Raw genomic sequence first — 25314 nt, 5'->3', positions numbered from 1 at the left:
TGTCAGTATAATAAATACAAATATGAGCACTCAACACGCTGCGCCTTGGTCTACTCCCTTCAACAGCCATTACATGTAGTACATTTAACATGTGTGTTTTGCAAATTTCAATCAGATTTGGACAAAACCAGGTGTCAGATATTAGTCTTACCATCTCCCCCCTTGGTGCGTGACCCACCCCGTGGGCCAGGCGACACACAGAGGAGACAAGAGATAGAGGCAGAACTGGTTTGCCAGAGAGGGATTGTCTCCACAGGTCATCAGGGCCCCTAGAGCAACTTCTAGACTCCCACAAGGGATGATTAAGTGCATCCGCAGCCTGGTGTTGGTCCAGATCAGTGATTTCAGACGTACATGGGGAGGCAAGCAGAACAGCATGAGTATGGCAGCGGGAAGCAGCATTCTTAACAGCAGCAGCTGCATTACCCAAACTAACGCTGTCAGTGTTACCTGTGTGGGCATGGACCCTAAGAATAGCCAACTCAGCTGGAAGCAACATGGCCTCCAGCAGGGCTTCAATCTGTAAACGGTGTTTAATAGGGGTACCAGATGCGTTAACAAAGTCCCTACCCTTCCAAACGCCAACCCAGGAGTGGCAAACACCAATGGCGTATGCAGACTCAGAATAAATGTTCATCTTCAAACCACTACCTAATATATTTGCTTCAGTAAGGGCCAGGAGCTCAGCTTGTTGTGCTGAGCAATGTTCACGCAAGGGCTGTTCAATCAACAATGTCCTATATAGTGAAACTATACCAAACCCTGCATGTTTCCTACCAGTCTCCCTATCAATAAAGGTAGAGCCATCAACAAAGAGAGTAACATCAGGGAGCTCAAGAGGTTCATCGTAAAGGTCAGTCACGTTGGTCCAGATCAGGACAGTTGTGTGGTTCTCCATCTTCCAGAGACACTTGCAGTTGTGCTGGGTTAACAACAGAGCATTGTTGAATCGTAAGGTGAGGCTGTAAGGATTGGTTCTTTGGTACCATCCGGAAATATGTACTAGTGACACTGGAGAAGGGGTTCATGGCATCCCTATTGTTGATTATTCTGCGGTGGGAACCACACCTGGTTTGTCGCAGGAGGCTGTTGGGGCCATCCATATTGTCGACCATTCATTGGTTGAGTCTGGGAAATGGCAGGCTGAGGCTGTCCAGTGTAGGCTGATCTTCCACCTCTACCACCTTGGAAGTTTCCCCTGCCAGTATTTCCTCTCCATTGACCTCTCCCTCTCTGCTGCCAGGGTGGCTGCTGCTGCTGTGGTTGGTGAGGACACATGTTTCTCATATGGCCTGCCACGCCGCAGTACCAGCACACCAGCGGTTGTCTCAGTGTGGGTAGGTATGGTTGTGGGTTCCCAGATGGTTGAGGAGGGAACTGAGTAGCAGGTGCTTGGGTAAACTGTGTAGCAGGCGGTGGAGCAGGCTGCTGCTACAGGGCAGCCACCATTAGATTGTTGGTTTTTCCTTTGTCCAGTTGGGCTTTCTTGAGTTGTGTGTCAAGGCCAGTCTTCTTTGCTTTTTCTTCAGTATTCATCTTTTTCCAGGCTCTGCAGTGATGTCTAATGTGGTCCTCTTTAGTAGGGCCTTCAAATCTGTCCCATTCCACAACATTCATCAGTTTATCTCTGACCCACTCAGGGACATTCCTGCAGAGTCTGTCATAGAAGAGGTTTTCAGTGGTATCAGAGGAGTCAAACCTCTGTGGTTTCTCCTTTACCACTCTGTCTTAAGGTTATCCATCCAGTCGAGGATATCATCATATCAGTGAAAGGAAGTTAACCCAGTCTGGCAACGTCCTTGGTGGTGGGAAACATTTCCCTCAACTGCCGGTAGAGAGCTTGTCTGAAATGGGTAAACGGCAGTTCGACATGGCCTTGAGTAAGTTGTAGTTGATTCCAAACGGTGTCACACTGTCCAGGGGTCAGAACCTTAGCCATGAGAGCTCGAGGTCACCCAGGCACAGCTGATGGTGTGAGGCTATAACAGTCTCAAAGGTGTGAATCCACCTGTCTGCTCCTTTAGATAGGCTTGGCAATTGTTTCGCTGCTGTGTTCAAGTCCCCAAAACTTCATGGTTTGTAATCATAGTACGGTTGTTCTGTACCAGAGGTTTTTATCACCAGAGGGTAAGTTACCCCAGGACGGTCATCTTCACCTGGCTGTGTCTTCATCCATTCAGTTTTAAATTCACCCTGTAACAGTGCTACCTCACTTTGCACCATGTTTGATAGGCGCCTCAATGTCTCCCTCGATTGATCCAGTTGCTGTTTTATGTTCTGTTGGCTGCCGGCATGCGCTCGGGAGTCCTTGTGACTCTCGCAAGACCCATCTTCTTCTTCATCTTCAGTTCCACTTTCGTGTTCTTTTAATTGTTCACGTTCTCTCTCCTCTCTCTTCTTTTCTTCCCACTGTCTTATGTATTGTTCACTTCTTGCGCTTTCTTCACTTTCCGCTCTCTCTCTCGTCTTAGCTCCTCTTCTCTTCTTTGCCTTTGTTAAGTTACTTCCACTTCCTTTTGTCGCTGTCTTCGTCATCGCAATGTCGTGTGATTTTGTCAACAGCTTTATCCATTTCTCTCTGCACCTTATTTTCTTGAGCTGCCATGAGGTTCTTTGCCGTGGTAACTCTAGGGTAGAGAGGCGTTGAGTGTGCCCTGGCATCATTCCATATATCTCCTAGTTCTTGATACATTCTACCCGGTGGCGGTGGTGGAGAAGAATTATCGCCTGGAGCTACTAGTTCGTTTGGGAGTAGTGGATACATTCCTTTAAACCTATCTCCGCAGTAGGGAGGGGGTGGTGGAGCATATGGTGGAGCGCTGCATTCTAGAGGAAACGTCTCTGTCTTGACGGAGGCAGGGTCTTTGATCTTTGTTAACTGTTTCTTTAAACAGGTAGCCTTCTGTTGAGTCCAAAATAGGTTAGCTTCAGTTTTCAACATTGCTAAAGCAGTCACAGAAAACAGGGTGGATTTTTTTTTTTTCTTGGTCTTATTTTCCTGTCTTCTTTTCACGATATTCTGTACATGTTGATACTTGGTTTTATTAAATGACCCATCTGTGGGCAATCTATATTCAGAGGTGTCTTTTGTCCAATCATGCCATTTCTTGAAACCCAGGTCATCTTTTTCCATAGTGGGGTATTTCCCAATTACAAACTGTAGAGGGGTGGCGGGTTTCATTGCGACCGGCCCCTCAGACAACTCTGACCTCCCGTCTGCCATATCTCAAAAATGTTATTTTATTATTATTGTTATTTTTTAATTAGGCTCTGCGTGTAATGTCAAGATAAATTAACTGCAAAATATCCCTATATGTGCGTATAATCTATCCCTTACGTCGTGTAAGTGTATTGAGAACAGGGTGATAAGTAAATGATAATTGAATACCATGTAATATATGGGTGGTGTAAAATAAACGTCCTCCATGGAGCAACCACGGAACAGTAAAAGGTTCAAGATGATTTATAACTAGTATAAGTTCCGGTATAACCCCCACTACGATTCTGGTATCCCTGTGATCATGTTCTCCTTCCAAAGGAGAAACTACTACTTCAAAACTAGTTCATTCATACACCAATTTTCTAATACAGTGGTGTATGCATTAAGGTGTATACCCCCACAGGCAACTCTTTGAGCATCTGATCCGAATGTCCACTCAGTTAATTCAAATACACGGGCATTATATTGTTTAGAACTAACTCCTGATTTAATGTTCCACCATCCAGTCATAACACACAGAAAACATCATAAACAGAACAATTACAAATTCAGTTATCAGAAAATATTTCAACAAATCAATTCTATCAACAATCTGCGATTTATACTTGGAATTTGTGCTCTAAGTTCTATCACCAAGTCTCATAATCATAAACATTTAACCCAGGAATTTAGAACCTATTTCCACCTAGGTGGTCTGTGTTTCCTCCCACGGGTTGTGCAACAATTTCACACTTTCAATTATTACACTATTACAGAGAAATGTAGGTTCGTATAAATTTAACAGCGAGGCGCCACTTACTTGCCAGAATGACTCATTAACCACAACGTGCTGTAGCAAATTACAGACTTTAGATATAACAGGCGTCTGCTTACCTTATAATTTCAAACATATATATTGGTGGTAGAAAGGGAACACAGACTCTTTGTTTAAGTATTAAAATTCTCCTTTAGTAATACAATTTGTAGGCAGAAGTTGGTACAGAGTACAGTATATGATGGTACAGTATATCCCCAGTCCTCCTTGTGTGACTTTCCCTGGCAACAACATTTTAATAAATCTAACTTCCCCCTGACAGCAGCAACCGTCTTGTCAGCAATTAAAAGCTCAGAAGTGGGTTTGACCGAAACTTGACCTTTCATTACAAGTATAGGGTCATAACAAGGTGAACGAGTCCAAGCATCTTCTGACAGGTGGCCGTTTTCATCAGGCCTGCGGCAGCCTTGTGTTCTCAGAAAACCAGTCGTATTCTCAGAACCTCAGATAGCCACAGTGGGGCCCAGACAGGAGGAGTCTGAGCGTAGGCGGTTTCCACCTTCTGATAGTGTATTTTTATTTATTTCACCTTTATTTAACCAGGTAGGCTACTTGAGAACAAGTTCTCATTTACAACTGCGACCTGGCCAAGATAAAGCAAAGCAGCTCGACACATACAACAACACAGAGTTAGACATGGAATAAACAAACATAAAGTCAATAATACAGTAGAAAAAGTCTATATACAGTGTGTGCAAATGAGGTAAGATAAGGGAGGTAAGGCAATAAATAGGCCATGGTGGCGAAGTAATTACAATATAGCAATTAAACACTGGAATGGTAGATGTGCAGAAGATGAATGGGGTGCAAAGGATCAAGATAAATAAATAAATACAGTATGGGGATGAGGTAGTTGGTTGGGCTATTTATAGATGGGCTATGTACAGGTGCAGTGATCTGTGAGCTGCTCTGACAGCTGGTGCTTTAAGCTAGTGAGGGAGATATGAGTCTCCAGCTTCAGTGATTTTTGCAGTTCGTTCCAGTCATTGGCAGCAGAGAACTGGAAGGAAAGGAGGCCAAAGTAAGAATTGGCTTTGGGGGTGACCAGTGAGATATACCTGCTGGAGCGCGTGCTACGGGTGGGTGCTGCTATGGTGACCAGTGAGTTGAGATAAGGTGGGGCTTTGCCTAGCAGAGACTTGAAGATAAGGCGGGGCTTTACCTAGCAGAGACTTGAAGGGCTGAAGGGCAAAACACTCAAAACAGGTGTTAACACACACAAAAGTCTCCTAAAGAGGAGACCTTAAAGTTTATCATAACACAATTTATTAACCCTTTTTAAGGTATGAGGCCTTGGTTTAACCCCTTCAGTTCCTGTGATCGTCCTCGAGGCACGTGTCATTGCGCTGCTGGTGCAGCGCGTCGGGGGGGGGGGGGGTACTGTCACAGATCCCTCTGGAACTTTCATCACGCACACCTGTCCCCTATTCCCAATGATTAGTATTTGTATATATGTGCCCTTTGGTTTCCATGGTCTTGTTGATTATTGCTACTATGTCCGTTGGTGCGTGTGAGTACAGGTGCTGTGTGTTGTGTGCTTTCGTGCCCTTGTGGATTGCGCAGATGATTACAGGTCTCGTCCTGTGTGTTAATCATTGTGCGCGTGTGTTATTTATTCAAGGTACTCCACGCTCTTTTGTTTGGGTTTCAACCCTGTGTTTTTGTTACGTGTTTGATTGGTCTTCGTCCCCGTGCACACCGTCATTTGGGTGAAATAAAAAAAACTATTACACATTCCTGCGTCTGTCTCCCGAATCATTCATACCAACGTGACATTTGGTCTTTAATCTGTTACTATAACCTAACAGCTTCATAATTTACTCGGATTGTTCCTATTTTCAACTATTTTGTCATTAAAATATTATTTATTGGCCTTCTGTATCAACCTGTTGACCTCATTTCTTAATTTCTTATCGTCTATAAATATATCATCTGCCCTGGATTTCCTAAACTCCAGAAAGCGTTAATTTCTACGCTTAATTGCCTTTAAAATGTTATAATTTATCCATGGTTCAGTTCTTTGCTTAATTCTAATCTTTTTTTTACTGGAGCCTGCTTATCTACAGTATGTAAAAACAATGATTTAAAATGGCCCCAGGCATTCTCCACCTCATTGCATTTCAATACCGCAGACCAGTCCAATTTGCTCAAACAATTAACCAAAATATCTCACCATAATTCTTCATAGCCCTAATTTTTATTAAGTTATGACAATTAAAAACTGTTTTCTGAACCTTCCTACTACAGAAAATGATGGAAGGACCACTGAGCCCATAGTTTACAATCCTACTGTTTGATATCCTTGATCTATCCGACACCAACACAAGGTTAATGATGGTTTGGGTAGAAGAACAGACCCTGGTGGGCTCATTAATAATCAGCTGGTATAAAGCAAATAGATTACAAAAATTCTTAAGAGCTTTAAAAGTAGCATGGCCCTTTTAGAGCATATCTGTATTAAAATCACCAGTAACAATAACCTCTGATTTACCAAAGTCTGTACAGTTGGAACAAGTCTCCTCCAACAATTCATAAAACTTGTACTGGTCTGGTGCTCTATAACAGGTTGACCTGGGCTAAACAGGGCAAATCTGAGGGGGTACGTGCACCTGTGCCCCATATGAGCATGACGCCCCTGCTATTGACTGCCTGTCTGTGTCTTGCTTTTTATATGCTGTGATTGCTACATATAGCTCGCCTAAATGGCTGCATGTAACTCCCCTCCTGAAAAAATAACATGAAATTGCTAGACAACCTTTTTGTGTCGTTCCTGCTTATGTTTGCAATAGCCTATTGTTACAACAGACAAATAACTAAGTTTGTTTTAACTGTCTTGTGTACAGGTGGCAGTAGAGTCACATAGTGGCTGAGCACTGAGCAGCAGCTGAATGGAGGTAGGCTAGTGGATCCTGCATGCGCAGAAATCTCAGTATTTTTGCAAAAGTAAGCCTGGTTCTAGAAAATCCGGAACCGCAGCCACTATGTTTGAAGAAATGGTCTGTGTAAGTTGGTGTTCCCGTGAGCATGCTTTCCCTCGTGAGACCAATGGCTCTGGTTTACTTATTGTCCCCTCCCCACTCAATTCAATTTCAATTTAAGGGCTTTATTGGAATGGGAAACATATGTTAACCTTGACAAAGCAAGTGAACTAGATAATAAACAAAAGTGAAATAAACAATACAAATTAACAGTAAACATTACACTCACAAAAGTTCCAAAAGAATAAAGACATTACAAATGTAATGATCTCCCCACCCGCCCAAACCAGAAATATTTTTTGCAAGTGATGTCTCCCTTCTGGGGCACCCGCTCTACGGGGCGGGGTAATAGATAGACCAGAGTGACCCTGCCCAATCCGAAAAAAATAGGGAGTGGGGTGTCTCGCTTTCTCTACTGTCTCTGTCATGAAGATACTATTCATGTACACGCATCCTGGCGCAAAGCAAAGCATAGCAACTTCTTGCTTTGCCATCTGCTTGCATGCAAACTACTCAGTTGGTTACCACATCTCTCTTTGCCTGGCCAACATGGCACAGACTCAACTCTGGGGTTGCGTACATTACCCCCAGAGTCTCCAGAATAAAATGCTAAAGGTGGAGCTGTAAACTTCGGTTTCTCCATCCTCAAAATCATTGCGCGTTTACCGCAAGAGGGTTGTATTCAATGATGTGTATAAACCCTGGATGTCTGACAGGAGGCGCTGTATTGAATCCATCGTGCAGTCATCTTGGTAATCCTCCATTTAACAAAATAAATATAAATGCACCTATTTATGTCTACATTCGTTTATGACACGTTTATTCTATTACAGACACCTGAGTGCATACTTTTAAATTGTATTATGTTAGCTAAACATACAAATAAAACAATGAAAAGTATATTTAAAGTATTTTTTTAGAGAGTACTAATGTTACTGTCCCCACTACAACGACAAAAATACTTAAATACATGTACTTTTTTTCTTGAAACATTTCACTGAAATATTGTGGAATTCCATTCATTCCTACGGAGGACTGCTCCGAATGGGAAGTGACAATATGGCCGACTGTTTGCTCCAAAGCCTCTCAATGGCCATTTGCAATCAAGGGTTTGTGTACATTATTGATCGTATCCAATTACGTAGTCCTTCTCAGTATGGAGAGAGAAAAGAAAAACCTCGTTGGCCACGAATTCCCTCTGCTGAAATAAGGGAATGCTCGATATCTTTATTTTTTGGAGATTTAAGGGTAGGTACGCTAGCTAACGAAACAATAAGTGAGTGTAATTTGAAGCCTGACTGAAGTTTGCTCGCTGCGAATGGATTTCATGCCCCCTTTTGTTTTGCCAGCTACTGTAGCTAGCAGCTAACGTTACTGTAGCAACCTAGCTAGCCTCCATCGATTTTACATACGTGGATAATGTTGGTCAAATTGTTAGCTAGCAAAATCTTGGATATGCATTATTTTTCGGTATATTTTCATTTGATCAGCGAGAGTGTAAGATACTTTGTAACTTTAAGGGGCTACTTAACGTCAGTTAAGAAATTATGATGTCATCAGTCATGTCTTTGCCATGGTCCATGATTTTTACTGGGTGATCCCAATGTCTGGCACTGATACAACCTCTGAGTAGATGCCTTTATGTCGTAAATTAAGTTTACTCAACTCCACGATATCATAGTACAGGTATCAAAATTAGAGCTAGAATGTGTGATCACAATATTGGATATGGTAAGAATACCACTGAAGTTACGAGTTGTTTATAGATAAAAGTGGTAGACATTGACACCAAATATTGTTTACAAAGTTACAGAGCATCAATAACTAATCATCATATTCCCCTGACTAGGATCCTTCTTCAGTGGTTATCAGGAGTGTGATCTAAAGATGGCATCACGATCCAGCCCAGTTGACTTTTCTAATCTTCTTGACAGTTACTGTCAACAACACTGAGCCAAGAAGGAGCAGTTCAATCATGCCCTCAACACAGAAGAACCCATTGGGCTTTGGCGAGCGACGAAAGCTGGACATCTCTCAACCTTTGCAGCCTTGAAGGAGGCTGGTGGTGTTGCCCTCGAACACAACTTGGATTGTGTGTTTGGACTCTGCAGCAGTCACCAGTTCACCTCTTGGATATAGATGGAGGACCATGTCTGCTTGTGAGTCTGTTTGACCCGACATCCTGACAGGAGCACTGTCTGAGGAAAAGCAAACATGTCCCTTTCAGTGAGTAGAAATCGTGTATGTGTGACGTTTGTGTGTGTGTGTGTGTGTGTGTGTGTGCACGCTTTTGTATGAAAGATGGTGGATAAAGCGGGCACAGATGGAAAGGCACCCAACTGGTGATATGGCACTATACTGCTGTTTCAATCCAGGGTACTGTTTGAATACTCAAAAAAACCGCATGATCCTTTCTTCTTTGGGAGAATCATCATGACGTAACTGGAGCGGGTGTGTTTAAGGACATTTGGCTGAAGTGAACCCTTCGTTTTTCCCATCATATACTGTCAAATCAGTGATTACATCATTCAGGGAAGGGAGGGAATGAATGGATGCGTTTTTAAGTAGTTGAACATTGTCCTGGCTTCCCTCCACTGGTGTTTGAGTAGAGCTCTCATCATTGGTCGGTGTGCAAACCCTTGCAATGTGTTTTGCAACCTAAAACAAAAATCTAATTGGACAATCAGACACTGTTTCACTTTGTTTGAAAACGTTTCCTTGAGACTGAACATGGCCCGGGGCTCAGGTTGTCTCTCTATAGCCAATCCCCAGGGGGTTAGGGCTTTGAAAAGGAGAAGATGATAGGAGGGCCAAGGGAAGGCAATTAAACCCCAAACTAGAGACAGATGTTGCCTGCCTCCCTCCCTTCCTTTTCTCATTAACATTTACTCCTCTTGTCTTTTAAATAATTGACCTCCCTCCTCTCACTGTCTCTATTCTATTCCCCCTATAAGTAAGTAATGTGTGCGGTGACTGAATATGCAGTGATTCCGCACTTATATCAGTATGTATTTATTCATTATGTGACTGTGCTCTGAATGAGTCTCTCTCTCTCTCACACCACACTGTTTTGTTTTGCTCCCCCCACCCCATCTTTCTCTTCTATTCACTAAGACTGTTATACAAATAGCTATTCTCAATCTCTTTCTTTGGCATCAAGTCAATGAATTTGTCTATGTCCAGTCAGTATGTAGATGTGTGCTACCCAGTGGGAAGTCAGGCCATCTCTCTGTCTCTGCATGCATTTCTATCTTCAGTGTGTATGTACCTCTATGAGTAGGGCCCAGAGTTTTTCCAGACCACGTGTTAACTAGGATAGTGATGATTGTTTGTGAATCTCTCTTTATTTCTGAGTAATTATTGTGTAATAAGTGATTATTTTTTGTTGTTGGTTATACCTTTTTCGCTCTCCTCAGACGGTGCTGGCGAAGGCCCTGTTTGACAATGCAGCAGAGAGCCCTGAGGAGCTGGCCTTCCGGAAGGGAGACATCCTGATGGTTCTAGAACAGGAGCAGGGAGGGGGTCCTGGCTGGTGGCTCTGCTCCCTCCACGGGCGCCAGGGTATCGCCCCCGCCAACCGCCTCCGCCTCCTCCACACCGCCCCGGGGGCCGACTCCCGACCCCCCAGCCGCGTCCCCAGCGAGGACTCTGTGTACCTCTCCCCAGGCCCCCTAGCCCGCACGGCAGTCGCCACGGAGGATGTGGATGGGGTCTACCGCACCCCACCTAGCCTGGGGGAGGCCCTGTACCAGAGCCCAGGGGCGGTGCCTGTCGCCTCGAGACCAGGGGTCCTCCGGCAGGCCGAGCTAGGGGGTCGCCCCCGCTCCCGCTCCAGCTCCGGCACACGCCCCTGTCCCGATTGGGACGTTGGGGTGACGGGCCGCCCCCGCTCGCCCTCCCTCCGGTCCAGAGGTACAGACTCCGCTGGGAGCCTCTACCAGACCCCCTCCACCCCCACAGCTCTCGGGCCCCAGCACCACAGGGGTCTGGCTGGAGACCCTGGACCAGAGAATGTCTACCTGGCCCCCGGTGGGATTCCTCGGGCGGTGGGTCTAGCTCCAGAGGGGCCAGAGGACAACACTTACCTGGTCCCCAGGGAGACTGTAGCGGCGGTAGGCCACTCTGACGGCTGTTACCTGGTCCCCAGAGGGACGGTCCTGCCCAGCGAGGAGGTCTACCAGACCCCCACAGGAGGGTTAGTCGGGGGGGCTGTGTCGACCCAGGTTACCCCCATCACTACTAGGGTCCTGGAGGCTCAGAGCCTCACTCCTTCACAGATAAACGGGGGCGGGGGAGCCCCCCTTAAGCCCCTCACCCCTCAATCCAAACTGGCACAGGACACCCCTCGGATGATGTACCAGACCCCCACCCCTGTGGGAGCAGGGATTCTCAGGACTCCACCCGTCCTCGCACGGGGATCCCCCAAACCTCAGCTGAAAGGGGCGACCCCCAAAACCCCAGGGACCCCCGGTGGTCATGGTGGAGTGCCCTCCACCCCTCCCATCACCAGGGGGAAGCTAGCTCCTGCTGCCCCCCTCAGGGGTTCCCCCTTGCTGGCCAGAGCAGGACAGGGACAAGGCCGGGTGCCTGGATCCCCAAACTTTGCTCGTAAGCCCCCTCCTCCAGCCCCTCCAGTGAGGGGGGTAACCAGAAAAGACTTGCCCCAATCTGTAACCCCTGTATCCACCTCTCAGCCTGCCCTCTCCACCCCCCAGTCGACTCCTGTACTCCAGCACCAAGAGAGCAAAGATGGAAGGATGGCGTCGGATGAAAAGAAGCAGAATGGGCAGAATAAGAAACGCGAGGACGGAAAGTGTGCAGATCCTGATGACGACAGCCTCGATGAACAGGTAAGAGAGAAAGGGAAGACCTTTCCAAGTTCAATATCCCTGCTCTCTTTCCTGCCCCTCTTCTTCCATCTCTTTCTCTCCACAATCTGTCATGATTAGGCCCAGAGTTTCTCCCTGTCATGTAGTCAGGGAAACGGCAATGCTAGTTCACCACTAACCACGTTTCCATCCACAGTTTTAGTGCGAGGAAAGTCATACCGTTTTAAGAAGAAACAAAATCAAAACAGCTGTGATGGAAACAGGACGTTTCGGTATTAACTTGATAAATGCAGACAGATAATTTGTTCGTTCGACAGGGTGGAATCTTTTTGTGTCGGTAAAATTAATTATATGAGAAATGGCGGTGGAAACTCCTTTTTTTTTTAATGCGCAAATATTGATATAAAAACCATCATATCGAAGTGAACTTGGAGTCACACGATGATATGGTGTGCGGATTTTTTGAATATTCGCATGAAAATGTGTCGCCAATTGGATGGAAACCTAGCTTATGTGAACTATATATCTGACATTGTGACCTTGTGCTTATAACAAGCGTATAACAGTCTTATAACATGCTGTCTTGTGGTCTGCCTGGTCTACTAGGTGTATGATACTCCTCCCAGCAGTAGGTGGCAGCGGCCAGCCCCAGCAGCGCTGTCTGACGATGACAGCATCTACAACACCCCCCGCTCCCTTCCCCCACACACTGACCTAGAGTCAGAGGTAAGTCACGATCCATCCTCTACAGTACAGAGACCATCGGTCTCCTCTCTCTCTCTCTCTCTCTCTCTCTCTCTCTCACTCTGTATTTCTCTCTCCCCCTCTATTTATTTGTCCCCCCCAGCTCTCAACTTTCCCTCACCTGTTCTTCCCTGCCTCGGCCTCTCCCTTTCCGCCTCACCCCCCCCACCCCTCCCTCCCGAACCCCCTCTTTCTCTCTCAGCTCTCAACTTTCCTCCACCTGTTCCTTCCTCCCACGGCCCCGCTCTCTGTGTCACACCTGTTTCGCTGACTGCTGCAATCCAGTCTGTCTGGTCTGAATACTGCTGCTGCTATTTTCTCCCTGTCACACCCAGCTGTTTATACTGCAGTGGGAATGTGTAAGCCAGGCTATACAATCTCCTCCTCTTTTCTCCCCCCTAGAATATACATCTATAACAAACAGTACTAATGACCTTAGAATGACTGATTTCGAATGACTTCAAGAACAATGACAGTAATGGTAGAGCTTTTTCTCTCTCTCCTTCCGTCTCTCAGGTCTATGATGTTCCCACCATCATACTTAGCACATCGTCAGAGCCCCAGCAGCAGACTGTCAACGTCCCAACGTCTGTTGTTACTGATGAATCGGAGGAGGACGTTTACAGCCTCCCAACCCTTCCTGGCCTACCCCTGGGCCTGGGGGACATGTCCACCATCGCCCCCCTGGAGGGGACGGAGCACGGCCAGGTCTACTCTGTCCCCGGCTCAGGGAAGAGGGCTCTGCTTGGGCTAGGCGAGGGCAGTGACCCGGGGTCCACCACCGAGCCGGACTGTGGCGTCTATGACATGCCGGCTCTCACCCTTGACGTCTTGCCCTCTTCGACGATGTCAACGTCTTCGTCCACGCGTCGGTTATCTGTATCCAGTAATGGGTCTGGTGACGTCCAATGGAGGAACTCGCTTTCGGGCCTTGTCCAATCGGTGCTTAGCTCTGCCTCGGGTGCCCCTGCGTCCTCGAGGGACCTGGCAACCTCACTGGCTGAGATCCTGTCCGTCTGGAAGTCGAGTCAACCCGACGAGGTCCCTCCCCCTCTCCAACAGGCTTGGGCCCGCCTCTCAGACCTACTTCCTGCTTTGTCCGCCGGTGGCCACGGCCCTCCGTCGGATACTCTTCTCTCTATGGTCCAACGAGCGCTGGAGGACTCCACCATCCTATTTCAGACCCAGGGGCGGCCCCGCCTCCCTTCCCAGGACTCCCTCTCCCGAAGACCCCTACCCGCCCTGCCCGTAGCCGAGGTGAAACCAGTAGGGAGCAGTATGGGACCACGCAAGGGTAGCTGGATCCAGGAGAGACCCTTACCCCCCACCCCCCAGCCGGCGTTCCCCCTGCCCCCCGCACAACCCTCCACTGTGACCATGTCCATCACTGTGGGGCAGAGCGACGGAGAGGAGGGGGTGGGGAATGAGTACGCAGGAATAGGTCTGACACCCGCCCCGGCACCACTTCCTCTTGGAGACAGTGTGGGATACGTGAAACTGCAGGTCAGTCTTGCTGGCACTTGTCTGCATTTTCCATTGCGTTTTACTCATTAAGCAGACACCTTTATTTAATAAGTGCGCTTGCTGGATTGTTTTATCCAGTTGTTTTAATAGACCGTATCTGATGTCGGGGCCCATAGCTGTGTGTGTAAAAGTGATGTATCTATCTCTTTTCCTCCCCAGGGAAAGCCAGAGCCTCCCTCAGATGCCCGGACAGAGAATAGGTCAAACCAGACCCTTCACACCACAGAGCCTAGGGTAAAACACACAATCGTTCTCACACCACACGTACTGTCCAATTGTCACACAAACGCTCACACAATCTCATTCTCTCACACACACTCCGTTTTAACACCAATCACCACACAACATTCTAATTTTCACACCACGTTCGCTCACTACGCTCTCAGATGAATCATTGATTCTGTTTGTGTGTTTACTGATGAGCTCCTACCAATGTTCCCTTATTTTTTGGGGCACTGAGATCAATTCTAGGTCTTGTGAGCGGAAACTTGAACGTTGTAAGAATTGCATTGTGTTGTATGATGCAAGAAACCACTTTATAAAATCAATTATTATTACCAAACAGAGAATTTGGCTTATTTGCATATTCAAGCCTGGCTTGAATATGCAAAAACACTGCCCCTTTTTTTAACATGCGCTTTTTACCTGACTGGCTTTTTGAAATGTAGCCTATACGTTTTGTGCTCTTGTAGGAAGCAGTAACTCCACAAAGCTGACCTATACTTCTCTGTAACTAGGCTAATAACTTGCTAACTAGCAAAGAATGTCAACAAATGTGTATACTACGCTCTGATCTGAAAAGCGCATTCACTCGCGGGTGATTCAAAGCTCTTCAAATCAAATTTTATTGGTCCCATGCACATGGTTAGCAGATGTTAATGCGAGTCTAGCGAAATGCTTGTGCTTCTAGTTCCGACCATGCAGTAATAGCTAACAAGTAATATAACCTAACAATTCCACAACAACTACCTTATATACACACAAGTGTAAAGTAATGAATAAGAATGTGTACATATAAATATATGGATGAGTGATGGCCGTGCTGCATAGGCAAGATGCAGTAGATGGTATAGAGTACTGTGTATATACATATGAGATGAGTCATGTAGGGTATGTAAACATTATATAAAGTGCCATTGATTAAAGTGACTAGTGATACATTTATTACATCCACTTTTTTTATTATTAAAGTGGCTACAGATTTGAGTCAGTATGTTGGCTGCAGCCACTCAGTGTTAGTGATGGCTGTTTAACAGTCTGATGGCATTGAGATAGAAGCTGTTTTTCAGTCTCTCGGTCCCAGCTTTGATGCACCTGTACTGACCTCGCTTTCTGGATGATAGCGGGGTGAACAGGCAGTGGCTCGGGTGGTTGTTGTCCTTGATGATCTTTTTGGCCTTCCTGTGACATCGGGTGGTGTAGGTGTCCTGGACGGCAGGTAGTTTGCCCCCGGTGATGCATTGTGCAGACCTCACTACCCTCTGGAGAGCCTTATGGTTGAGGGCGGTGCAGTTGCCATACCAGGCGGTGACACAGCCCGACAGGATGCTCTCGATTGTGCATCTGTAAAAGTTTGTGAGTGTTTTCGGTGACAAGCCAAATTTCTTCAGCCTCCTGAGGTTGAAGAGGTGCTGTTGCGCCTTCAACACCGCACTGTCTGTGTGGGTCGTCCATTTCAGTTTGTCCGTGATGTGTACGCCGAGGAACTTACAACTTTCCACCTTCTCCACTACTGTCCCGTCGATGTGGATAGGGGGTGCTGCCTAAGCTGTTTCCTGAAGTCCACGATCATCTCCTTTGTTTTGTTGACGTTGAATGTGAGGTTATTTACCTGACACCACACTCCGAGGCCCCTCTCCTCCTCCCTGTAGGCCACAGTCACCTTGCCATGATTAAAAGCAGTGGTTCGCGCTTTCAGTTTTGCGCGAATGCTGCCCTCAATCCACGGTTTCTGTTTTGGGGAAGGTTTTAATAGTCACAGTGGGTACAACATCACTGATGCATTTGCTAATAAACTCGCTCACCGAATCCGCGTATACATCAATGTTGTTGTCTGAGGCTATCCGGAACAAACCCCAGTCTACGTGATCGAAGTAATCTTGAAGCGTTGAATCAGATTGGTCAGACCAAAGTTGAACAGACCTGAGCACTGTCTATGGGCTGGGAGCAACAAAATGGAGTGGTGGTCAGATTTGCCGAAGGGAGGGAGAGGGAGGGCTTTGTATTACATTTACATTACATTTAAGTCATTTAGCAGACGCTCTTATCCAGAGCGACTTACAAAATGGTGCATTCACCTTATGATATCCAGTGGAACAACCACTTTACAATAGTGCATCTAAATCTTTTAAGGGGGGGGGGGTTAGAAGGATTACTTTATCCTATCCTAGGTATTCCTTAACCTGTTAGGGCTAGGGGGCAGTATTGACACGGCTGGATAAAAAACATACCCGATTTAATCTGGTTACCACTCCTACCCAGTAACTAGAATATGCATATACTTATTACATATGGATAGAAAACACCCTAAATTTTCTAAAACTGTTTGAATGGTGTCTGTGAGTATAACAGAACTCAAATGGCAGGTCAAAACCTGAGAGATTCCTTTACAGGAAGTGGCCTGTCTGACCATTTGTTGAACTTCTTTTCCATCTCTATCATTTACTAAGGATCTCTGCTCTAACGTGACACTTCCCACGTCGTCCATAGGCGCTCAGAGCCCGGGAAAAAACAGAATGTCGTCATTCCAGCCCCAGGCTGAAACACATTATCGCCTTTCTCAAGTGGCCGATCAAGGGACACTGGCTTATGCGCGTGACCCCGACCGCCCCCGCCTTTGGGATTTTTTCCTCTGTTTGCCGAAAAGGAGATTCCCTGTCGGAATATTATCGCTTTTCTACGAGAAAAATGTAGTAAAAATTGATTTTAAACAGCGGTTGACATGCTTCGAAGTACGGTAATGGAATACTTAGAATTTTGTCACGAATTGGGCCATGCGCGTGACACTTCTTTACTATTTCGGATAGTGTCTGGAACGCACGAACAAAACACCGCTATTCGGATATAACGATGGATTATTTTGGACCAAACCAACATTTGTTATTGAAGTAGCAGTCCTGGGTGTGTATTCTGACGAAGACAACAAAAGGTAATGAAACTTTTATAATAGTAAATATGATTATGGTGAGTGCTAAACTTGCCGGGTGTCTAAATAGCGAGCCCGTGATGCCTGGGCTATGTACTTAGAATATTGCAAAATGTGCTTTCACCAAAAAGCTATTTTATAATCGGACATATCGAGTGCATAGAGGAGGTCTGTATCTATAATTCTTAAAATAATTGTTATGCTTTTTGTGAACGTTTATCGTGAGTAATTTAGTAAAATGTTAGCGAATTCCCCGGAAGTTTGCGGGGGGTATGCTAGTTCTGAACGTCACATGCTAATGTAAAAAGCTGGTTTTTGATATAAATATGAACTTGATTGAACAAAACATGCATGTATTGTATAACATAATGTCCTAGGGTTGTCATCTGATGAAGATCATCAAAGGTGAGTGCTGCATTTAGCTGTCTTCTGGGTTTTGGTGACATTATATGCTGGCTTGAAAAATGGGTGTCTGATTATTTCTGGCTTGGTACTCTGCTGACATAATCTAATGTTTTGCTTTCGTTGTAAAGCCTTTTTGAAATCGGACAGTGTGGTTAGATTAACGAGAGTCTTGTCTTTAAATGGCTGTAAAATAGTCATATGTTTGAGAAATTGAAGTAATAGGATTTTTAACGTTTTGAAAATCGCGCCACAGGATAGCAGTGGCTGTTACGTAGGTGGGACGAATTCGTCCCGCCTAGCCTAGAGAGGTTAAAGAGGTGGGGTTTCAGGTGTCTCCGGAAGGTGGTGATTGACTCCGCTGTCCTGGCGTCGTGAGGGAGCTTGTTCCACCATTGGGGTGCCAGAGCAGCGAACAGTTTTGACTGGGCTGAGCGGGAACTGTGCTTCCTCAGAGGTAGGGGGGCCAGCAGGCCAGTGGTGGATGAACGCAGTGCCCTTGTTTGGGTGTAGGGCCTGATCAGAGCCTGAAGGTATGGAGGTGCCGTTCCCTTCACAGCTCCGTAGGCAATCACCATGGTCTTGTAGCGGATGCGAGCTTCAACTGGAAGCCAGTGGAGAGAGCGGAGGAGCGGGGTGACGTGAGAAAACTTGGGAAGGTTGAACACCAGACGGGCTGCGGCGTTCTGGATGAGTTGTAGGGGTTTAATGGCACAGGCAGGGAGCCCAGCCAACAGCGAGTTGCAGTAATCCAGACGGGAGATGACAAGTGCCTGGATTAGGACCTGCGCCGCTTCCTGTGTGAGGCAGGGTCGTACTCTGCGAATGTTGTAGAGCATGAACCTACAGGATCGGGTCACCGCCTTGATGTTAGTGGAGAACGACAGGGTGTTGTCCAGGATCACGCCAAGGTTCTTAGCACTCTGGGAGGAGGACACAAGGGAGTTGTCAACCGTGATGGCGAGATCATGGAACGGGCAGTCCTTCCCCGGGAGGAAGAGCAGCTCCGTCTTGCCGAGGTTCAGCTTGAGCTGGTGATCCGTCATCCACACTGATATGTCTGACAGACATGCAGAGATGCGATTCGCCGCCTGGTTATCAGAAGGGGGAAAGGAGAAGATTAATTGTGTGTCGTCTGCATAGCAATGATAGGAGAGACCATGTGAGGATATGACAGAGCCAAGTGACTTGGTGTATAGCGAGAATAGGAGAGGGCCTAGAACAGAGCCCTGGGGGACACCAGTGGTGAGAGCGCATGGTGCGGAGACAGATTCTCGCCACGCCACCTGGTAGGAGCGACCTGTCAGGTAGGACGCAATCCAAGCGTGGGCCGCGCCGGAGATGCCCAACTCGGAGAGGGTGGAGAGGAGGATCTGATGGTTCACAGTATCAAAGGCAGCAGATAGGTCTAGAAGGATGAGAGCAGAGGAGAGAGAGTTAGCTTTAGCAGTGCGGAGAGCCTCCGTGACACAGAGAAGAGCAGTCTCAGTTGAATGCCCAGTCTTGAAACCTGACTGATTAGGATCAAGAAGGTCATTCTGAGAGAGATAGCAGGAGAGCTGGCCAAGGACGGCACGTTCAAGAGTTTTGGAGAGAAAAGAAAGAAGGGATACTGGTCTGTAGTTGTTGACATCGGAGGGATCGAGTTTAGGTTTTTTCAGAAGGGGTGCAACTCTCGCTCTCTTGAAGACGGAAGGGACGTAGCCAGCGGTCAAGGATGAGTTGATGAGCGAGGTGAGGAAGGGGAGAAGGTCTCCGGAAATGGTCTGGAGAAGAGAGGAGGGGATAGGGTCAAGTGGGCAGGTTGTTGGGCGGCCGGCCGTCACAAGACGCGAGATTTCATCTGGAGAGAGAGGGGAGAAAGAGGTCAAAGCACAGGGTAGGGCAGTGTGAGCAGGACCAGCGGTGTCGTTTGACTTAGCAAACGAGGATCGGATATCGTCAACCTTCTTTTCAAAATGGTTGACGAAGTCATCCGCAGAGAGGGAGGAGGGGGGGGGGGGAGGGGGAGGAGGATTCAGGAGGGAGGAGAAGGTAGCAAAGAGCTTCCTAGGGTTAGAGGCAGATGCTTGGAATTTAGAGTGGTAGAAAGTGGCTTTAGCAGCAGAGACAGAAGAGGAGAATGTAGAGAGGAGTGAGTGAAAGGATGCCAGGTCCGCAGGGAGGCGAGTTTTCCTCCATTTCCGCTCGGCTGCCCGGAGCCTTGTTCTGTGAGCTCGTAGTGAGTCGTCGAGCCACGGAGCAGGAGGGGAGGACCGAGCCGGCCTGGAGGATAGGGGACAGAGAAAATCAAAGGATGCAGAAAGGGAGGAGAGGAGGGTTGAGGAGGCAGAATCAGGAGATAGGTTGGAGAAGGTTTGAGCAGAGGGAAGAGATGATAGGATGGAAGAGGAGAGAGTAGCGGGAGAGAGAGAGCGAAGGTTGGGACGGCGCAATACCATCCGAGTAGGGGCAGAGTGAGAAGTGTTGGATGAGAGCAAGAGGGAAAAGGATACAAGGTACTGGTCGGAGATTTGGAGGGGAGTTGCAATGAGATTAGTGGAAGAACAGCATCTAGTAAAGATGAGGTCAAGCGTATTGCCTGCCTTGTGAGTAGGGGGGGAAGGTGAGAGGGTGAGGTCAAAAGAGGAGAGGAGTGGAAAGAAGGAGGCAGAGAGGAATGAGTCAAAGGTAGACGTGGGGAGGTTAAAGTCACCCAGAACTGTGAGAGGTGAGCCATCCTCAGGAAAGGAACTTATCAAAGCGTCAAGCTCATTGATGAACTCTCCAAGGGAACCTGGAGGGCGATAAATGATAAGGATGTTAAGCTTGAAAGGGCTGGTAACTGTGACAGCATGGAATTCAAATGAGGAGATAGACAGATGGGTCAGGGGAGAAAGAGAGAATGTCCACTTGGGAGAGATGAGGATTCCAGTGCCACCACCCCGCTGGCTCGATGCTCTAGGGGTATGCGAGAACACGTGGGCAGACGAAGAGAGAGCAGTAGGAGTAGCAGTGTTATCTGTGGTAATCCATGTTTCCGTCAGCGCCAGGAAGTCTAGGGACTGGAGGGTAGCATAGGCTGAGATGAACTCAGCCTTGTTGGCCGCAGACCGGCAGTTCCAGAGGCTGCCGGTGACCTGGAACTCCACGTGGGTCGTGCACGCTGGGACCACCAGGTTAGAGTGGCAGCGGCCACGCGGTGTGAAGCGTTTGTATGGCCTGTGCAGAGAGGAGAGAACAGGGATAGACAGACACATAGTTGACAAGCTACAGAAGTGTTGTTTCTTGTATTATTGTCTCCTGTGTCTTTAGAGAACTGTTTCACTTTGATATCCTTTTTCTTCTGTCCTGATTTTCTCTTTCTTTTCTTCTGTTAACTAGATATTCTTTGTTGTTCTTCGTTAGCTAGCTAGCTTCTTCCAAAAGAGTCCCTAGCAACTGCTTAGCAACTGGTAAACAATTCAGCTTGCTAAGATAACTACAATTTTATGAAAAATAGTTATTTTTCAAAAGCCTATCTTCTTTGTTTGTTGCTTGTTTTTTCTCCTATTCAGTCTTGCAGTTTTCTTTTGCTTTTTTCCGATGTACTTCACTCTAAAAACCATGTAAATTTCAATATTTGTAGGAGCTCATTTTTCAGCTGCTGCTGCTCAAATTGGAGTTCCGGAACATACTGTATGCGTCGCGGAAGTTAGAGTAGCAATGATCCAGAATGCTGCCAGCCCGGGTCGCGCATTCGATATGCTAATAAAATGTAGGGATCCTTGTTTTCAGATTAGCTTTGTTAAAATCCCCGTCTACAATAAATGCAGCCTCAGGATATGTGGTTTCCAGTTTACGTAGAGTCGAATGAAGTTCTTTCAGGGCCGTCAAAGTGTTTGCTTGGGGGGGATATATACGGCTGTGACGATAATCGAAGAGAATTCTCTTGGTAGTTATTGTGGTCGGCATTTGATTGTAAGGAATTCTAGGTCAGGTGAACAAAAGGACTTGAGTTCCTGTATGTTGTTATGATCACACCACGACTCGTTAATCATAAAGCATACAACCCCGCCCTTCTTCTTATCAGAGAGATGTTTGTTTCTGTCGGCGCGATGCGTGACGAAACCGGGTGTCTGTACCGACTCTGATAACGTATGCCGAGTGAGCCATGTTTCCTCTTGGGCTACCCCCGCCAATAGAATTCTACCCTGTTGAGCTCTGGCTCTGCCTTCAACAAAATCAGACTACATTTTGCAAAGTTAGATTTGTTTTGGTTTGTTGCATTGAAAAGTGTCTGTAATAATGTTGATTCGATCACAGAAAAAACATTGATCTATATAATGTCAACTAATGGGGCGGATTCAGTGAAGTTCAATCTCTGCTCAGCCTCGCATTTCTTCTGCGCGGCAGTCCTGGAGGAGGTGCGCGCGACCACACATGCGCTCGGCTTAGAGGGAGCGTTGGCTTGGACTGTCCTTCAGTCCAGTGAGTCAACATTGATCTACCTAACTGTAGGTTACATTGACAGTAAACCTGCTCTCTCTCTGCCCCTTTATCCAGTTTCAACCTGCCTGGATCAACTCAACTTGTTTACCTTAACAGTATCTCTCCCTAAATCTCACCGTTTCTCTCCTCCTACTGTTTTTATTCTCACTAAATCTCTAGGCTTAGGTTGCATCCACTTGTGTCACAGGCACGCAACAAGAGGTCATCTGTGATTCTAAGAATTTGACATAATCGACAATTGGGGCCCATGACACAATAAATGGCAGTTCCATGAGTGACAATGTTCATTCTTTACCCTTACAATGATGGCTCTATCTCACTCTCTCTTGTCTGTCTTTCTCTTTCTCTCCATCCAGTTGAGCCCCTCCCCTCCTCTGCCCGTCTCCCTCTCTCTGGAGGACTCAGAGTTGCTCTCCTTCTATTCTTCCCAGTCTCTGTCCCACCTCTCCTGTCTGGCCGATTCCATTGACGTGCTCTTCCGCACCGTGCAGGGGAACCAACCTCCCCGCGTCTTCGTTTCCCGAGGGAAGAGTTTGATCGTGACGGCACACAAGCTGGTGTTCATCGGGGACACGCTCTCCCGCCTCCTGACCTCTCCTGACCTCAGGGCAAAGGTCAGCACACATTTTATGACAGGGTTGTTTTCATTAGGGCACACTGTAGCAAAATGTTTTGAAACTGGAAAATGAAAACGAGTTAAGGTAGTCCCTCCCAGTTTCATTCAGTTTTTCTTCTGTTTGGTGCCTAATGAGCACGACGTTGCATTTAATTCCAAATGTAGGGTTTGATATGACATACAAAGATAAAGAACAGCTTGCAACATAATTCATATGAGATTTAGGTCAAGGTTTAAGGCATTAGGGACAAGATCATGGACTTTTAGTTAAGATGAAAATGCATATTGTCCTATGATGAATCCATAATCAATCTCTTTTTGTCTTTCTCTCTCCGTAGGTCACAACCTCAGGTGGGCATCTGTGTCAGGCCCTGAAGGCTGTCGTTGTGGCAACGAAGGGAGCAGCCCAGAACTACCCATCAGTCGCTGCCACCCAGGAAATGGTGGACTGCGTGGCCGAGCTGTCCCAGCATGCCGCAGGCTTCTCCGGCCTGCTGCAGCGCCTCGCGGAAATATCTTGACAATATTTCTTCAACGTCTCTTCTTATAACGTGTTTACAATACATTTTCTCTCTACTTTGAAATGCCTTAGTTGTTGTTACAATGTGTTATCTTTCGAATTGAACAGTTTGATGTTTGAAGTGAGGTTGAAACATTGAATTTCAGTCCAGAAGAACTGATCTGTGGCTCAAATTGTCACCCAGTTAGATTTTATGTGTGTTCTTGTATGTGTGTTGGTTGGCTTTTGGTTCTTTTAATACCTAGTCACTTCTGTGCTTTTGGTGCCAGGCACACTTTTCATCTTGTGTGTCCTGATGATTGATGAACGCTGTTCTTGTTTGAACCCTGTTCGTGACATTCAGTGTCCGTTGTGGGCCACTTTATTATTGGAGTCGGACTATTTCTGTTCGGTTGCCATTATTTTCTCTTACATTGAAATAACCGTTTCTTTTATTTTATCTTTGCATCCTTATTTATTGTAGGTAACCCTCCATCCCCCTCTCCAAAAATATAAATTGAGCCTCACATCCTGCTGTTGTTTGTTTAGTGCTATGGAGAAGAGCAGGGATAACTTGATGAAGGTGCAGATGGTGGGTCTGTATGTAAACGCCGTGGCAGCTTTACTGTGTGTTTCCGCCTGGGCTTGGTGTTGCATTTGAGAATCAAATGTAATAAAACAACACTTATTTTTTTTTTTTACTATAGGATGTAAACTATGGGAGTTTAAAAGATGTCTAAATCAGATCTGGGACCAGACCACTCTTTTACCCCCTGCAGTTTCCTACCTTGCAGTCTGGAAGACCGGGAGTGAAAAGAGGAAAATATGAGTGTTTAAACAGGATTGAGATATGATAGATGGCACGATTGAAAGAGAACCTGAGGGGTGTACTACTCTTGTGAAAGGGATAATGGTGGAGCAGTAGAGCGCTTAGTTGGTCATGTTCGTTCCTACGGTTAGGCCACCAAGTGGAAAACCAGTCTGCAAACTTTTACTTGTCTCCACCTGTCTCGCTTTTCATTCACTCGCTTGTCCCCCCCTCTCTTCTTTTCTCTTGATTTCCCACACGCATTTCACCTTTCGTCACACACGCTGGCTTTCCCACACAGCTCTAGGTACTAGTTTGGCCATATTCGTTCTTGGGCTACTCCTATCCAATCCTCTCAGATCCTAATAAGTGCATAAGGGTGTAAGGGATAATGGTTCATTTGGGATTGGGGAGCAGGCTTCTAGGCTTTCGTGTTGTTGAAAGGCACTACTTGCCCCTTCAAACTCAATGCTACCACCCACACCCTCACTAGTATTACTGTCTCAAAGTCTATGCAGCAGTGGTATGTTGGTGATAGGAGGATAAAATGAACAAAGATGCACCAGTGCCAAAAAAAGTATGAAGAACTTTCGCCAAGCTCTAGTGTTTTGCCTTTGAGCTCTTCCTAGTGGAAGGTAGCAGTATTTCTACAGAATACCTGCCTGCACAGCGCACACCACATCCATGGCCTGACAATAGAAAATAATCATCATAATAATAATTGTATTTATTGATAATTTTGTATTTGCTTTATGATCTGCTTGGCTTTAAGTTGCTTTATTTGTTATATGCACGTATTTAACAGGGATGTTTTCACTTCACACAGTGAATTACATTTTACTACAATAATGGTTCAAAAGAACAAGTGCTATAATCGTTTTTTTAGCCTTTTTTTTTTACCAGAATATATTTTTGAAAGTTTTTACCCTAAAGTGAATTTGTTGGTATTGACTCCATGGCTAAAAAAGCCATATGGATCTATCCAGTCTACACTTCATGAAAGTTGAACACTACAATGATGCCTGACTATGTTCCCCTCAAAAATGCACAAATACATTTGTACAATTACATTGATTGTTGTGTCTTGCTGTGGATTATTTCTGGTGAAAATATGTCTATATGTATTTTTAAAAAGGTGTTTAAGTTCACTTTGTTGTTATGTTTTTTTTTGTCCATTTTTTTCTGTCACATGATATTGTGCACTGTCTGGTTCTGGAAAGGGCGTCACATGGATAAGTTACGTTTAAATAATGGGAAGTCATTTA

General features: G+C 46.2%; 1 protein-coding gene across 3 annotated transcripts; it reads left to right on the top strand.

Moving 5' to 3' along the window:
• The first annotated feature begins 8122 nt into the window (after positions 1-8122).
• Positions 8123-25123, top strand: efs (embryonal Fyn-associated substrate). Of its 3 annotated transcripts, none has more exons than XM_014207029.3 (8): positions 8123-8260; positions 8862-9238; positions 10429-11862; positions 12448-12567; positions 13102-14088; positions 14269-14343; positions 22618-22740; positions 23081-25123. In XM_014207029.3, the coding sequence occupies exons 2-8, from the start codon at positions 9227-9229 to the stop codon at positions 23261-23263; spliced, it is 2934 nt and encodes a 977-aa protein (XP_014062504.3). In that variant the 5' UTR covers positions 8123-8260; positions 8862-9226; the 3' UTR covers positions 23264-25123. The 3 variants fall into 3 exon arrangements, with proteins under 3 accessions (XP_014062504.3, XP_014062501.3, XP_014062502.3); XM_014207026.3 differs by having other exon boundaries at positions 22483-22740; XM_014207027.3 differs by having other exon boundaries at positions 8128-8260; positions 8947-9238; positions 22483-22740.
• The last annotated feature ends 191 nt before the right edge of the window (positions 25124-25314 follow it).

Source organism: Salmo salar, chromosome 07 (genome assembly GCF_965601325.2).
Source record: "Salmo salar chromosome 07, fSalSal1, whole genome shotgun sequence".
NCBI classification, from domain to species: domain Eukaryota; kingdom Metazoa; phylum Chordata; class Actinopteri; order Salmoniformes; family Salmonidae; genus Salmo; species Salmo salar.
Note: the sequence above shows the minus strand (reverse complement) of the source record. Positions and strands in the feature narration are given on the sequence as shown.

Bases quoted from the DNA above. Each gene is read 5' to 3' on its own strand.
- efs (XM_014207026.3), top strand. The intron at 11,863-12,447 runs GTAAGAGAGAAA...CTGGTCTACTAG, and splicing joins ACGACAGCCTCGATGAACAG to GTGTATGATACTCCTCCCAG. The intron at 14,089-14,268 runs GTCAGTCTTGCT...TTTCCTCCCCAG, and splicing joins TGGGATACGTGAAACTGCAG to GGAAAGCCAGAGCCTCCCTC.